Genomic DNA, 16,865 nt, shown 5'->3' with positions numbered 1-16,865 from the left:
TACTTTATTTCAAAACACATTATCAAACCAACTTTAGAGCAGCCTCAGACTTGTGTTCCTTAGGCCCTGAGGGGATGGGGGCGGGGTGGAGGCTGGCAGTCTCAGGGTCCCGAAATTCTATTAGTATTTTAAATGTTCCTAAGTAGGCTATGTGACTTTGAGAGAAAGGCAGTTCATTGCTTTCATAAGCTTCTCAGAGGGGCCCTTGGTCCCCTCAAAAGACTAAGAACCTGCTTTTGAATATCAAATACTAAATTCGGGTCTTCGCAAATAAAAGTGAAAGATTTCTGAAACATTTGGAAATTACAACGTTTTCACGTTCAGCTAGATCTTGACTAGACCATGAGTAACCTGAAAGCTTTACTATTCTGAATTCCCTGGTCTAGAACGTTTATTCCTCAGGAAATCATTTATATTGTAAAACTGGTATCAAAACTGAAGAAAATAGCCTAATATTTGGGTCCCTAACAACTGCATATCTTTTCCACAAGTTTACTAATGAATTTCTTTAAAAAATATCCAACTTAAATCCTGCTCATTTAATTTAGAAAAGTGATAGCTGTTCATGTGATACTGAAATGGAAGCATCATTTGTCTTTTTTTTACACATATAAAAATCAAGGAGATGGGGTGGAAGAAAGGGTACTATAGTATTTCCATAGAAAAGAAAGGTTTTCTACAGAAATTCTCAAGTTTAAAAACGCTGCATTGAAGTTTTTTATAAGAAAGATATCTTCAAAGATTTAAATCTTGGATTAAAAATTTCCTCTTAAATTGAAATTTGGAGAATAAGAATTTGACTCAAATTTATGAAACGTGAATGGGGGAAAGTGTGCTATTTAAAATTTTTTGGTGTGTACAACGTTTAGCTTTTTACTTTGTTTTCTAAGTTTGCTAGCTTTGTATTTTCTCTTGGCACATTCAAGCATCCTGCTTTTTCACAATTTGGGCTATGTGTCATTAAAAAGATAAGCTTATTCTGAAAGTAGTAACTGTATATGAAGAGTGCCTACTTTTCAAATGGGCTAACATGTATTCCGTAGTACACAAAGATACATGAATATGCATTTAAAGGCATTCTGCACTGTGATTATATAATACACAAAGCTCTGCTTTATGCATTTACTTACGAACCCACAATTTTCCAATATATATTCACAGACCACATCTTAAAAACTCTAGGCAAGCCATTATAGTGCACTTTTATCTATCAGATGGAATATATGAAAAGAATACAGAGATTAACTGTGGCAGGTGCATTGATAAGCCTCCAGATTCTGAGGATTTTGTTTTTGTTTTTTTAAGTAGTGGTTAAAATGCAGTAGAGAACTTATTGAAAGGTGAAAACTTTTAAAGACCTTTCTGAAGGAAACTTCTCAGAGGCTGTGTTAAAGGCTATTATTGGAAACTCCAAAAATTCAAGAGAGGTTAGTGATGAAAAATAAAATAAAATGTTCAGGTCACCATAATTGGCAGCTCTGGTTTCAGAACTGACCCCAGAATTCTACTTTGAAGGCCAGGAGACCTCTTGAAATGGCCTTTATTAGCTATTAGTGGTGCTTGGTGGAAATGGTCGGGGTCTTGAGGGCACTAACATGGCCTCACAAATATTTGGTGCCTGTAGTTTCCATAGCTGTTTTAAGGGAGAGGGTGGGAGGAACATTACTCTGGTTTGAAGGCGCTCAGGACCCCTATAAAAGGGGTCACCTCCTAACCACCCCCTACTGGGGTGAAATCCTGAAACTGCCTTGGGAAGATAAGGGAGCCCTTGGCAGATACCGAGGTCAGTGGTATTGGGAACTGGCAGCTTAACGCCCTTGGCTGAAAAAATGACAAAATTAGAGTAAGGGAGCATCTCTACAAAGGAAAAACTTATTTGCAGCTTAATTTTTAAATAGACTCAGTGAATGCCCCCTCCTCAACCATTATGCAAAAAGTTTAGGAACCAACACACAGTTAAGCTACTTATATTGCAGTAACTTAGGACTTAATTATGCTATAGGATAGGATAAAGGCTTTGATCCTTAAACATTAAACATTGCATTAAATGGTTTAAAGGAAGAGCCTGCTTTGAGCTGTGCTAGTCCGTGCAGAGATAATACAATCTCAGCGCTCTAGCTAAATTCCTAATGTTTACCTAACGTACTGGTAAGCCTCCCACAGAAGATGGGTCTCTTGGATTTATACTGAAATATAACCTTTTCCCTTCCATATCATATACAGCAGAGCTTACTCTTGAGGCAGGAGCCTAGAAAGTCTAAATCAGGCACCAGAACCTTAATTTTCCAATGGCAGCAACGATCACGATTCTCTTCTCACTGTGATCACCACTGACAACCGCGGATGCTAACTGTAACTCTGGAAGTAGGCGTCCTGAACACAAATTTGAAGATCCACCGCAGACAAAAGACAAAACCCAACACACAGAGCCAGTGGTTGATAAAAGTATTCAGGTAACCACATTTCACAGATGATCTTTGTCCTTCATGTATTCTCACTTGGGCAGAGATGGAGGCGGTGAGCGAATAGCAATAAGGCAGCCCAGGGCCAGCTGAAGAACGGATCACGAAGAATGACAGCGGCAGCAGGTCTATCCAAACATAGCCTCAAAACCTTCAAATATCGCTAAAAGCCTCTGTGAGGCTCTCTGAATTGCATCAATAAATGAAGCTCATGAGAGAGTGATAGTCTATAAGTCAAATATCTCTCTGTGTGTGTCTGTGTAATATATATGCATATCTGCATATATCTACCTATATGGCACACATATTCACTTAGGGGAAACAGCCTGGCAATTAATTTGGAACTCAAATGACATGGTTACACATAGAGCATAATTTCTAAACACAATGTTAGTAAAACAAAATTTATTTGTAAAACAGGACCTGTTATATAAAATGGCACACAATCAAGTTATACAAAAATACAAAATTTCTTTCTGATTACAGTTCTGGTTGCAAATGATAATTAGAAAGCATTCCTGGTGGCTTCCAAACAGCTGAGATAGCGAGCATATGGAACAGGGAGCAGCAAGAGTCCATGGTGCTGGGATGGCCAAGTGAGTAGAACCTAATTTCCAAATTCAAGAATTCCACCAGGTCACTTTGGAGGGACACCTCCTAAGATAAGTAGCTCCTATAATGTCTTCTGTTTTGATACCCATCTTCCATACTTTTGCCAATCCTAAATTTAGTTCCCAATGTTTCTTAATGCCCACAATCTGTGTGGCTATGAAACAGAAGGTAGACTGAATTTTCCTACATGATTTGCTCTCTCACCTATTTGGATAATTGTTAGTTACATAATTATATTTATTCCATTTCAAATGATATAAAAGAGTACAATGATATCGTTTAGTGACATCACATGTTAGAATGTTAACTTCTGGAGAATTATTGTTTCAAAATAGCTACTCTCACAATATTGTTTTCTGTGATCTTGCCAAGACGTGAGCTCCTGTTTCTTTAAAAATAAAAATAAAAATAAAATTCCGGACTGTTATTGCAAATATTCTGAAAAATCAGAAATATTACATGAGCTTTGAAAAGAAACCGAGGCATTTAGCAAATTTTAGCCTAGCTACAGTAAAGAACACGGATACTTAAAAAAAAATACAATTTACCTTTTGCAGCAATTTAAAGGTCCAACCCTTTGAAAGGAAGCACATTAGCAAACAGCTGCTTATTAAGCCCTAGTGACATTAATTGTACACATTTCCATAATACCGGTCTAATTCACTGTCTAATTCTGGTAGGAGGCAATGCTTTCTTTCAAAAGATTCTCCCTCCATGGAATGATAAAATGCTGAGGCTTTTTTTTTTTTTGTACAGAGCCTATATTTAGTGCAATAAGTTTAAAAAATCTGCTCTGAAATATTTACTTTACATTAACAAAAATAGCTTTTTTTAAAAAAATTGTAACAAAAAGGAGTTATCGCATAAACAGATCATGAATTATTCTTAGCAAATTACACTTTTTTTTCTTAAAGCATTCACCATTACAATAAGCAGAACAATGAAATATTAGCCATTCATATCTGGTAAGCTTCAGGAATTAAAAAACCCCCCAAAACCCAAAACCCATCCCCAAACACAAAGAACGTTCAACACTTGAGGATCAAAACATTAACCAATCCTTCAGTTAAACATTGTAGAATTCTGGATACTTAATGAATAAGGAGAGGAGCACCTGCCAGTATGTTTTCAGATTTTATAGCAAGCATTTGAATAAAATGGCCATTTAGCCCTAAGCCATTGAAGTTCCTCTGAAGCAGAAGCCCAAGTACTGGAATTTTCAATGCTTTGTGTTTCATGTTTCTCTCCCTTTTTTATTCCTTCCAGCATTACTTAGTCTGCAAACCTATACACAGAAACTTAAAGGCTAAACTTGCTGGGTACCCCAGCTTCCTTTCAAATCAGGCACACAAATGTGTGGAGGATGCTACTAACGTCAAAATGAAAGAAAGACAAAATATAAGAGAAAAGTTTGCATAAGAAAGATTATCTACCCTTTCCTTTTTTACCTACTCTCTTATAGAAGCATTAGGGTAAACTACAAATACCTGAGGAGTTGGTTACTTTTTAATGTTGGCTGACAAATGCATGAGCTATTACGAAAATTCCCATATTGGGTCCACTTGTATGTTTCTAAAAGGAAAATGACATGGCTTCTTTGATTGGGGAAAACTGAATGGAGTAACTCCTTATTTACCTGAAAGCATATGCCTAGTCTCATCCCACTAGGACTTATGCATCAGTAAAATAAGGTCTTGATTTTATGCACACATCAGGGAAATCACCCCTGAATAAACTTTAGACGGAGAATTCGGTACAATAATTTTACCTAATTTAAATAACTAAAGTTAAAATCTCCTCTAAGTTATTAAAAATGTTAATCAGATATGAATCTTAACATTTCCATTAAGACAATTACAATTGAAAACATTAAATGACGGCAGTTGCCTTGTAAAAGCCACCCGTATGAAAGGAGTACATGTTCGACAAAAATAAGCATAAAAAAGGTATTAAATCCCTGTTCCTGTTCTCTGATTTTGGCTGATTATGTGTGTGTGTGTATATACATATACATATATATACACACATACATATACATATATACACACACCCACACACACAAATACATAGTTATGTGTATATATTGTTTTGGAATGTCAATGGGTTCCATAACGGTCGGCTAGGTTCAAGCAGAACTTGCTCCCGAAGCCTAGAAAACAAAGTCATACAGAGTATAATCTTAGACAATTACCATTAAAAGGAGATCATGAATGATGTTACAAATACACAGATGGTCACAAACAGCAATAAAGAAAAATGGATTGAGAACCCTTCTCCCCCAAACCTAAATTCCAGGGTCTGAAATTCCTGTGATTGTAGAAAGTCACACTTCCCTCTGGGTCATCTTTGAGATATGCAGAGAATTCATCTCTAGTCTATGTTGCTATAGTGCCCAGGTTTTTTCCTCCATTTTCTCTGTAAGTTTTTCCTGTATGATAGCGAGCAGATTGCCAGATGTCTCTTTCTTAAACCTCTACATCACATTTGGTAAATTTTTCTAAAATAATTTTCAAAGATTTATAGAAAGACCTTATGAACCTTCAAAGTTTCCTTAACTAGTGAGGCTCTCTCAAAAAAAAAAAGTCTAAGAGGAAAACTGGAAGTACTTATGTTTAGTTTAGTAATGCCCTGTCAAATGTAAAAATTTAAACTTCATTTTTCTGAACATTATTTTATAGACTTAAAAAAAACTCATATTAAACTATCCCATTAAGGAGACAGTGAACTCGAACAGCAGTGTTTCTACAGATGCAGCAAAATAGTTATGACGCTCTGTTAACAGAACTTTCATCTATGGGAATAACATGTGAATTAAACCAAGCAAACACAAATAAGCAATCGTAAATTCTACCAATCCCCAAACTTTAGGAGGGAGTTTCTCAGGTACTTCTTTAGGGACACACACAAGATGGTGGTGGTATTACGGGTCAACTCTTAACATGCATACTTCGAAAGAGAGCAGATTTAGAGGTACTGATATGCTTGAAAGATTTAACTATCCTGTGAGCAACAATTCACACATCTCTCATGGGGACTTTCTGAACCACTTAAAACGTTGTTCTTAGAGATCAAATGCTACAATGTCCAAAGGACCAGAAAAACAATGCACACAGAAGATGTATTTTGGGACACGGCAGAGGGCTTTGCCATTAATCTGCAAGCAACGAACAACATAAAATAAAAGTAAAAGTGGAATGAATATTTTAATGTGGTGTTTGAATTAAGGGACATTAATTTAAAGCTGAAAGTAATATTAGGGGGAAAAATTTTCTACATTTTTGGCTTCTGATAGAATGCCACACAACCTAGGCAATTCTCCTACTATTAATACCTATGAATCAGGGGTTTAGGTAAGAGAAGGTGTATTTGCATTCTGGTCTACCACAATTCAGCTATCTTTCCCTCAAGAATAATACAGAAATACATGCCAATTCACGGTCGAAGTAGCTAGTCCTAAACCTCTAATTATTTCTCCCTTTCTTTAAATGCTTGTTACTGAAGAGTGATTTAATGTACGCTTCAACCACTGGAAAGAAGGGTGGTTTACATTTTAAGATTTTATATGTCTTTTAAAAGTTTTAGGTTTGAAACCTTATTTTCTGAACAATTAGGACAACCAAGCAGTGGCAAGAAGGAAACCTTCCTCATTTTCCCAGGCTATCTTAGGGGTGGCAGAGTTTTCACTGTGGTCCCCCTCAGCCCACATGAAGTAAGAGGGATGCAGAAAGAAAGGGTAGGGAGGCAAGTAACCTGACAGGAGGGATTGGTGATTAGCACCCCTTCCCTGTTCATCCAGTGCTATCTGACGCACACTTAAAAATAAGAGTTACATGGCCATTCTACATGCTCTTACTTATGATTAGAGTGATCTGTGCCTTGGTAATATAAACATTGAAGTTTTGACTTTATCATCATCAATGCTATTAAGAGCAACACCAAAATAGGCACTGGATGGGGTTACAGAGAAGAGTTTATATCTAAACATTCTGTTGAGGCTTTAATGTAGGTTGAATATGCAGTTATTTTGCATATACATATACCACCCCCTACCCCCGCAATGAAGCCATTTCCTCTATTCTTACATACTTAAATGGGCTTGTTTTATACTACATATTTCTTAAGTTGGACACCTATAAATCAAACCATTTATTAAAGTATAAAGGAGAAAGAAAAGAGAGTCCTCACCTCTCCTTTTTTTTGGACATTATACACAAATAGAAGGCACATTGTTTTAAAATTAAGCGCTTAAGGATGTAGGCAATTATATAATATTCTGAAATAAACATGCTCTTTAAGAATAATACACTTGTAATACAAGCAGTAATTAGACCAATATAGCTAAAGACATCTGTCATTATGCAGTGGTGAGAATATATATGGGAAAAGCTACTCAGTATTTTCTTATACTGGTTAACTTTAAGTTGCTTTTTTCAAATGAAAGGAGAGTGGTTATATATATATCACTGACCAGAGGTAATTTATCTTTCTCACAATTAAGCTGAGGCTGGAGAAGACCAGATTGTCTTATTGAGTGGGAATGTGGGTGTTGACGGAAATAGCCTTGTTTGCTACTGAAAAATAGCTTAAGAAACAAAGAAAGTACAATCCAGGCAACAGAAGAAAAAGTCAGCAAAGGGGAAAAGACAGCAACATAAACAAACCAATATTAAAAGAAGGGGGGAATATGAATTTCAGCAAGTTGAAAGGAATTGCTATCATCACTTCTAAAATAAGTATCAAACCGTCAGTTCAAGTGCACAACCAAATGTTCAGTCCCATGAAAACTAAACACTGACAGTTAAGAAGAAAAAAATGGAAACTGCAAGTTCACCTCAGGGACAAAAATATCCCCTGCCCCGCCATGAACACTGTTCCTTTCAGCTTACTTTTACAGAAGGTGGTCTCAGTTGTGACAAGAATTCTGCCATCCAAGTGATGGGTAAACACACAAACAGAAAGAGCAGCACGTCCTGCGTGACACAGATCACAAAAGCTTCTCCTGAAGAAGTGCAGTCAGTGAAGAGAGAGAGAGAGAGGAAGTGAAAGTGAAATTCTTGGAGGGCGGCCACCTCCTCATCTCCACCTACCATCGGTTTTAGCTCTCTGGCATCAGCAACACCTCCCTTACCAGCTTCTTTCATTGCTTTCCTGCTGTTTTCCACAAACTCCTGCAAAACAGGGACCAAATTACATAAATTCTTAGGTCCTTTCAGACTTCAGTTGGTAGATGATTTCTAAAGAATATTTACATTTTTGACTCAGTAATGGTAAAATGGATGGCCTAAAAACATAGCAATACATAATATTTGGTACCACACGTTAAGAGCAGCTAAATTTGTGGGGATGCAATCTGTTGATATAAAATCTTTTTTCCCACCATTCCTTGTGACAATCTCACTTAGGCTCAAAGAGATGTCAGTTCTATCTGAAAGAGAAAATATCTTTCATTTTTTAGAAAAGACTATTTTTCCACACTTAGAATATTGTTTTATTTGTTGTGTTACTTTTTCCGTATCAAGGTTAAATGGAAAAGCAACAACATTTTACTCTATAAGCCTCCTCTTTAAAATAACCCTAGGAGGCAAAAGAAAGCGTTGATACTACTAAGTATAGTATACTGTTTTTACCAAGCCATAAATAAGCTATTAGAAAAAAAAAAAAGTCTATCTGGCCTTGAGATTACTCCATAAAGCAGGAAGACAGGGAGTAACAACCAGAACCAGTGGATAGAAGTAGTTAAAATGGGATTATGACCTGAAGGAAACATTTCTATCCTGTCAAAGTTTATGGAGTACTTCCTCGTTCAATATCCTCATCATTCTTATAGAGAAAACTAAAATAATAAAAACTATATATTTTACTCTGCTTTTCTTCAGTGGCTTAAAAAACAAAAACAAACCTCTCCTCCTAAATGCCTTAATCACACAAGAGATGATGCTTCTAGGTCAAATTCCATTATGAAAATAATAGTTATGACGCTCTGTTAGCGTCATTATAGGATTATAATTGAGTTAGGATTATAATTGAGATTATGAAAATGTCCAAAATGTAGCCGGTAATGTTCTTAGTAAAAGAGATAATGAGTACCAAATAGGTCAGTTGAATCACTTGGAATTTTCGAGATTGAAAAAAAAAAAGAATCTAGCTTATTTATTAATACATTTATTTGAGATTTAACTAGATAAACCATGTTTCTGGAAGATGGTGTGCTATTTCAAGGTCTAATGTTTAATCTTAAATATTATCCACTCTTGAGATAGGAATATTTTATAGCTTTATTAAAACACATCTTTAATTGGGCAGCATTTGACATTGATACTAGTATTTAAACCATTTTAGAATGGTTTCTAAATTTTTTAAAAAATTTAATTGAGGTTCTAATATAGGGAAGCTGCAGAGGCTACGTAACTATGAAGAATCTGAATATAATATCTGTGTAAAGGTTCAGATCTTGACTAATGGAAAACAATACCATCTACCAGTCATGGGTCTGATAATCTGTATTCATTACAAAACTCCTTCAGTTTGGCCTGGAATACTTAGGATAATGAGTTTTAGCAGGGCTGACAGCAATAATACTTGGTAAGGTGGTGGATGGAGAAATACAGATAGGCACTACAACCTGGGAAATAAAACTTTTGTCTTTGAGTTCTGATTCAGGAAAAGGCACTTAGAACACCAGCTGTCCAATGTTCCAGTTCAAGGGCTAAAAAAGTCGATTCAAGTGTATCTAACTGGAGAGATGGAGAGAGCAGTATGGAATAGTGTGAACTCAGGACTCTTAATGGGAAACTGCTCTAGCTAGGTAGATTTGAAATGGTCTCGTTCATGCCAAGAGGATCTTCTTCCCTGATTTCCCCAAGACTAACCTCATTCACGGGTGCTGAAGGTTTAATTCTGAATTACGCAGGTTCATATAATGGGAATTAAATACAGAGAATAGTCTATAAAATATTTGTATTAGTATTTTTATCCTTAAAGCAGTAGAGGGCATTTGAGGTACTTACCATCAGCACTTTATCCATATAAAATTCTCTGCCTGGGCTCCCGTCATTGTATTTTGTATCAATGGCAAAACACAAGAATAATACATCCACTACCATTTCGTAAATGGACAGGAAGCAATGAGCGACTAGGAAAGCAAAGAGGCAGACGATGATCAGAGGCAGCACCCATACTGTGTAATCTTGCTGGTAGTTGAGCAGCATAATCCCAGCCAAACCTGTGCTGCAGACTATCAGCACCTAAAGCAGAGAGAACAAAGATCACGTTTAATAACCTCCTGCAGAAAACCACTATTTCTTCATCATTTGCAGACTTCTCCATTTATAAATGATGGTTGCATGAGTCCATGCCACCGCAAATTAGAAAGCATATACATGTATATCATATAACATAAATATCATCCTTGTTGACACTAAAAATAATCAAGTTTTCCAAATGTTATGCTTGTTTCCTAAGACTTCACTTATTCAGCATCTGTGGCAATTTTTAAGATAAATGTATACATATATTAGAAAAAAAATTATACACACTTTTAGCACTCAGAAGGAAATTATTGACATTTCAGGGTATTGCTATGTATTTTTTCTAAGCATTTTTACATATATGGAATAGTATTATATAACCATATCATTAAAAGCTATTCATTAATATTTATATATCATAAATGTTTCATAAATATGTATTCAGCTACATATTTACATTTTATGGATGATTTAAAATTTATTTAACCATTCTCCTATACTTGGAGACATATTGTTTTCAGATATAAATAATGCTGCAACAAACACCTCTAAGAGCTTTTCTTTGTTCCATATTTTATTTCACATAGAATATGTGGTAAATTTAATATGATTTGCCATGAAGTGTTGATTTGGACTATTTGTGGAGAAAGAGGTTGCCAAACACACTCATGCTGTAAAAATAAAAGAAATAGCCATTTGCCTACTGTCAAGAACCACCTACTCTGATGCTTCAACACTGTACACGCAGCACTTTAAATTTGCTGTGCTCCTTTTAATACTTTTCATTTCAGTTTTTCAATAACTCTATGAATGGCTTATGGCAAACATTATCACCCTCATGCTTAGAGGGGCTAGCTGATCTGCGCAAGGCCACAGAGTAGAATAAAGAGCAGATATCATTCAAAAAATGGTCTTATGATGCCAACACCAGTACTCTTTCCAGGTAAAAATTCAGCAAATACTTGGATACTGATATATCACTGTAACAGATTACACTGAATCCTAGCCACACTCTTCCCCAGCCCTTTACCTGGCCTAGCGTCAAGCTTTAAATAACAAAGGAAAAGAGTTCTCTAGAACCACGGCAGCCTTTCCTTGCCCAGTGCTGAGGACAGGCAGACTGAGAATTCTTCTTTTGCCTTTCCCTCACTATTTATCAACACCAAAACATCTCTCATTCACCATTATCTTAACCGGAATTATAATGCATCAGAGGATGTATTGGTTAAGCTATAAATTGATCCCTCTCTCAGATGATTTTAGGGAGCAAATCTGGGTCTGCTCCCCTCCCATCATTTTTTGTGGCAATATACCTATGAATCTTCTCTCACAGTGACCTATTTTCTGGGGTGATGTCCACCAATAGCTAATTAGGTCCATTTTTTTCCCCTCTTGTGTTTCAATTTCAGGATGAGTTATTTCTTATACCCTTCTTCAATGTTTTTACATCCACCCTGTGGGAGAACTCAGCTGCTTTACACTCTCTCTATGGCACCGAAAGTTAAACCACATTTGAAATGTTAAAGTCAATTATAGGCAGAAGATGTGGCTCAGACAAGTAGATGCTGAGACAAAAACTGTTAAGGTAGAATACTGTCACATGAGAACCAACTTCAAAAACTAGTGACATTTAGCTTAAAAAGTCAATTTAATAATTTACTCCCCAATTTAATTTAATAATTACTCCCCAATATAATGAAAGGGTATCATGCACTCATTCAAGCAGAGGATACATTAGTGGTTCTCAAACTATTAGACGGGCTGGAAATCCCTTGGGGAGTTTGTGAATAATGCAGATTCCTGGGTCCTGCCCCCAGAGAATCTGATTGGTTTGATTTAATATGAAGCTTAGCAATATTCATTTTCAAAGAACCCTCCGGTGATTCTTAGAAAGTCCACAGCCTATAAGGAGTACTGCTCTATATCACTGATCTCCATGGTAGAGTACACATAGCCCAGAGAAGGTTCAAGAGAATCACCCGGGACTTCTATTTGTATTTCCCATACATTTAAAATTTTACACTTTATAAAGCATATATTAGTGAAAGCTATACATACGTCATTAATAAATAAATGTAAATATATTGGGGAAATGTGCTCAAATCATTTTTTGGTAATAGGATGTTTGATTTGAAAGGTTTAGACATTCTTGTTATAAAGGATAAATTATTTGTGATGCAGTAGAAGAGATTCATACACAGAGTAGGATGTGAGAAGCAGGAAGAAAAGGATGCTGGTTTTGGAGTCAGAAAGATGTAGGACTGAATCAGTTAGAACTTCTTAGTTTTGTGACTCTAAGCAAGTTCACTTAACTTTTCTGAGATTGTTTTTCCATCTTTAAGAGAGACACAATAGGACATACATCCCATAATTGTTAAAATAAGCATTCTGAAAGCATTTAACATAGTGACTGGCAAACTTAGCTTCTTTCTTTCTTTTTTTTTTTTAATCATAAATCTTGCATTTATGATGCCCTTTTCCCCCATGGAACCCATGTTTTGAAAGATTTTGTTTACCAACAAAATAGCATCAACAAATAACTCATATTTTTATTTTTCAATAATTGAAGCCAGATTAAATTGTCAGCTAGAACATCTAATTGTCATAAAAAGTATTATCAAATAGAGGTAAAATAATTTCAAACAGAAGCAAAGAAACAAGATTTGGGGGATTTTTTTGGTATAGTTTTATTGGCAATAAATATGCAGTATGCAATATTTATTAGACTTAAAATGCAATACCTATTAGACTTAAAAATGTTTAAAAAGCTTCTAAATCACTATTCTTAATCTTTGAGGACCCTGTAGGCCAGTGACCATAGGTCACAAGCCACTAAACTAGAGGAGCTAAGGTCTCTTCCAAATCTAATTTACCATTCCATAAAATCATTGGGGCTTCATAGAAATGGAATATATGACACTGTCTTTTGTTTTCTTTCTAAAATCAAGGTTTAGAAAATTAAATTTAAAATTTTGAGATATTATGAATTCACGTGCAGTTATAAAAAGTAACAGAACGATTCCATGTACCCATTACCCAGTTCCCTTCAATCGTAACACCTTGCAAAATTATAGTACAAAGTCACAACCCAGATATTCATACTGATACGACAAAGATACAGAACATTTCCATCACCACAAGCATCCTTCGCTTTAACCTTTTATAGATATTCCTACTTCCCCCCTCCCCTATCACTAACTGGGTGACCACATATATGGTCTCCATTCCTATTGATATAATATTGTCATTTCAAGAATGTTATATAAATGGAATCATACAGCACTTAATCTTCTGGGATTGGCATTTTTCACTCAGCATAATTCCCTCAAGATTCATCCAAGTTGTTCCATGTACTAGTAGTTTGTTCCTGACACTTTCATAATGTTTATTATGATCTACCTAGTTGAACTATCTGATCAAAAACTATTTCTGCATACTAGTAGCCATTAACTTCATTAATTGTAATGAAAGAATCTCTTTAAAAGATTTATTGTATTCTGTGATCAGAACTATATTTTTGGAAAAGAAAAACAAGAATTTATCTTAGTATGTTGGAAACCCAGAAGTTTTTTTTTCCTCTTATCTGTTTCCTTTTTTGATTTCTCAATTTAAAAAGTGTTTACCTTTCATGGTTTTAAAAGTCTTGTTTTTACAACATTAGAAATATTATGTTATTCAAAATTATATTTTTCTGGAAAGCAACTTGGAAATATGTATCAAAAATCCTATTATGTATTTGAACTCATTAATTCCACTTCTAGGACTCTGGCCTCAGGAAATAAGTATTAATGTGGGCAAGAACTGGTATACAAAAGTTTCACTTTATAATAGTAAAAAATTGAGAAAAGTTCAACTGTAAAAAAACCAAAAGAACCCAGAGGCTTTGTTAATAAATAAATGATACAACAACTATATAGACATTTTTAATAAAATGAGAAATGCTCATAATATAACACAAAGTGAAAAAAGGGATACAAAACTTCCTTTTCTACCAGATTTTAAATTGTCTTTATTGACTAGTATATAAGCAGCACCCAGAATAGCCCCTAGTACATTACCAGTAGGCACTCTATAAATGTTTGTTGACTGACTAAAAAGTTATGATAAACCTAAAGAAAAAAATTTGACAGGTCATTAGGTTGCTGAAAAACTCAAAGCCAATTTTAAAACACTGTATTTTATCCTGTATATATTTTTCCATTATAAGAGAAATGCATACTTAATATAGAAACTTTATCATATAAAGTTTATCAACTTTATCAAAGTTTCTATCATATCATAGAAACTTTACCATTATATGATAAAGTGGGGGGAGGTGCTTGGAATCACTCATATTTTCAATATCCCAAAGCAATCGTTATTAAAACTATTTTGAGATATTAATTTTCTTTCTCTTTCTTATGCACATTTTTATGCACATTTTAAAATGATTCTGTGATGGTCTAGTAGTTTTACTCAGCTTTTCCACTTATTATACACATTATCACATTATAAACTCAATAAAAAACATGGTTTAGGGAATTCCTTGGTGGTCCAGTGGTTAGGACTTGGCGTTTTCACTGCCATGGGCCTGGGTTCAATCCCTGGTTGGGGAACTAAGATCCTACAAGCCACACGGCGTGGCCAAAAAAAATTTTTAAAGTTAAAAAAATAAAACAAAAACACAGGGTTTAAGAGGTGAATAGTCTGTTGATTATTATTTCCAACCTTTACTGTCAGGCAGTAGATTGTTTACAATTAGTCACTACTATAAGTAATGCTGTATTTAGAATTATCTCCAGTAGTTTACAATCATCAGAATCAAAAGGATTTAGGGGAAAAAAAAAAAAAAAGGCAGGCCCAGGGACAAAATTAATGTCAGTTGAGGCAATTATAGCACACAGTGATTAAAAACTTTGAAGTCAGACAGATCTGAGTCTGAACTCCAGCTCTGCCACATTCGAGTTTTCTAAATTTGGACAACCTACTTAGCTCTCTAAACTTTGGTTTCCTTTGCTGTAAAATGAAGATAATAGTAGTAGGTCTCCTTACAGGGGAGGACCAAATATAACACTTCACATAAAGCACTGCCCTCAGTACCTGGTACTCAGCAAGTGTCTCAATCAGGGTTACTAAAATTATCGTGATCAAATGTTGCCACTTGGTATAATTTTCTCCCTTATTCTCTGTATGTCTTCTTATTTCTCTTTTATTTTAATTGCTCTGCATTATATATGTTTTTATTTTAAGTTGCTTCATATCTTTCTTAGCAGCAGGGGTCAATTATAAATACATAAAAAATGAACAAAAAAATCTGAAGCCTTCCTGAGTTAGTCATATAGCACATAAATAATAGCAATGGTTACTGACAGGGTCAGACCTGTACTCATTCGTTAACATGAATTAACTCATTCAATTTTTACTATAAAAATTTTCCTCTTATTGTTAAAACATGACAAAAACAAATCCAGGAGTCATAATGTACGTTTAATTACAAATTTTCAAAATAACTATCTGTATGGTTTTATAATTCTTTTTAGATGACAATTGCCTGAGAACTTAACACTACATTACACAGTGCTAATCAATGCCTTTCTGCATCAAATATTTAATTCCCTTTCAAGAACATTTTAAAGGCACAGTGGTCGGAGTAACTTAAGTGTTCAGCAGTAAGAGAATAGCATTTGATGGAACAGTGGCCATCATGATAATGAGTAATTATGAAAATTATCAAAGTAATGCAAAAAATGTATATGATAGAATATGAAGTGAAAATAGCAGAATAAATAGCTATGAATACTAGGATTGTTATACTATAGAAATATAAGCCTGTGAAAAAACACTGGGAGGGAATATAAAAATAAGTTATTAGGTTATAGTGGTGGTGCCGTTTTCTTAACTCAATTTTTCAAATTTTCTGAGTATTTTATGGTTTGAAATATAGATACAAAGATAAAGTGAGTCCTCAATTATAATGTTATCTAACATTTTGCAGATTTTAATAGCACAGAATAGAAAAACACTTTTGAGGACAGTTAGGTCTCATTCCCTAATAGCTCTATTTTAAGGGGTTTATATATAGTAACGATGACTGCTAATATTCATCAAGAACTTGCAATGTATCAAGCACTATCTTAGGTACCCTACAAGTATTAATCAGTCTAACCCTCACAGTTCTAGGGGTTTGGCACTATTATTACCCCAATTTCACAAATGGACAAACCGAGGCACAGAGTGGTTATATACCCTGCCTCAGGTCACACAGCTAGTCAGGCCAGGATTTAAATCCAGGCAGTCAGGCTCCAGATGCAGTGCCCCTAACCATTACATGGACTGTTTCTTAATTCAAAATATGTAATGGGCAAATTACTTAACTGCTCCGTGCCTCAGTTTCCCCTTCTATAACATGAAGATAATAACAGTACTTCCTTTACAAATTTATTATGAGGATTAAATGAGCACAATACATGTAAAGTACTTAGAACAGTGCTTGACATATATTAAGGGTTTTGTAAGTGCTTGCTGTATATTATGTGACTTTTAGGTTTTTTGTGGGCTACATATA

The 16,865-nt window shown here is 35.0% G+C and overlaps 1 protein-coding gene across 1 annotated transcript in view; it reads right to left on the bottom strand.

Annotated features, from left to right (window-relative positions):
• Positions 1 to 5,199: 5,199 nt before the first annotated feature.
• Positions 5,200 to 16,865, bottom strand: part of SLC44A1 (solute carrier family 44 member 1) — a 120,288-nt gene continuing 108,622 nt past the window's right edge. Inside the window, exons 14-16 of the mRNA XM_065879926.1 lie at positions 10,082 to 10,318; positions 8,162 to 8,242; positions 5,200 to 5,223 (exon numbers count right to left, since the gene is read on the bottom strand). Of these exons, the coding sequence (XP_065735998.1) occupies positions 5,200 to 5,223; positions 8,162 to 8,242; positions 10,082 to 10,318 (342 nt within the window). The remainder of the gene's footprint in view (positions 5,224 to 8,161; positions 8,243 to 10,081; positions 10,319 to 16,865) is intronic.

This window comes from Phocoena phocoena, chromosome 6 (genome assembly GCF_963924675.1).
Source record: "Phocoena phocoena chromosome 6, mPhoPho1.1, whole genome shotgun sequence".
NCBI classification, from domain to species: domain Eukaryota; kingdom Metazoa; phylum Chordata; class Mammalia; order Artiodactyla; family Phocoenidae; genus Phocoena; species Phocoena phocoena.
Note: the sequence above shows the minus strand (reverse complement) of the source record. Positions and strands in the feature narration are given on the sequence as shown.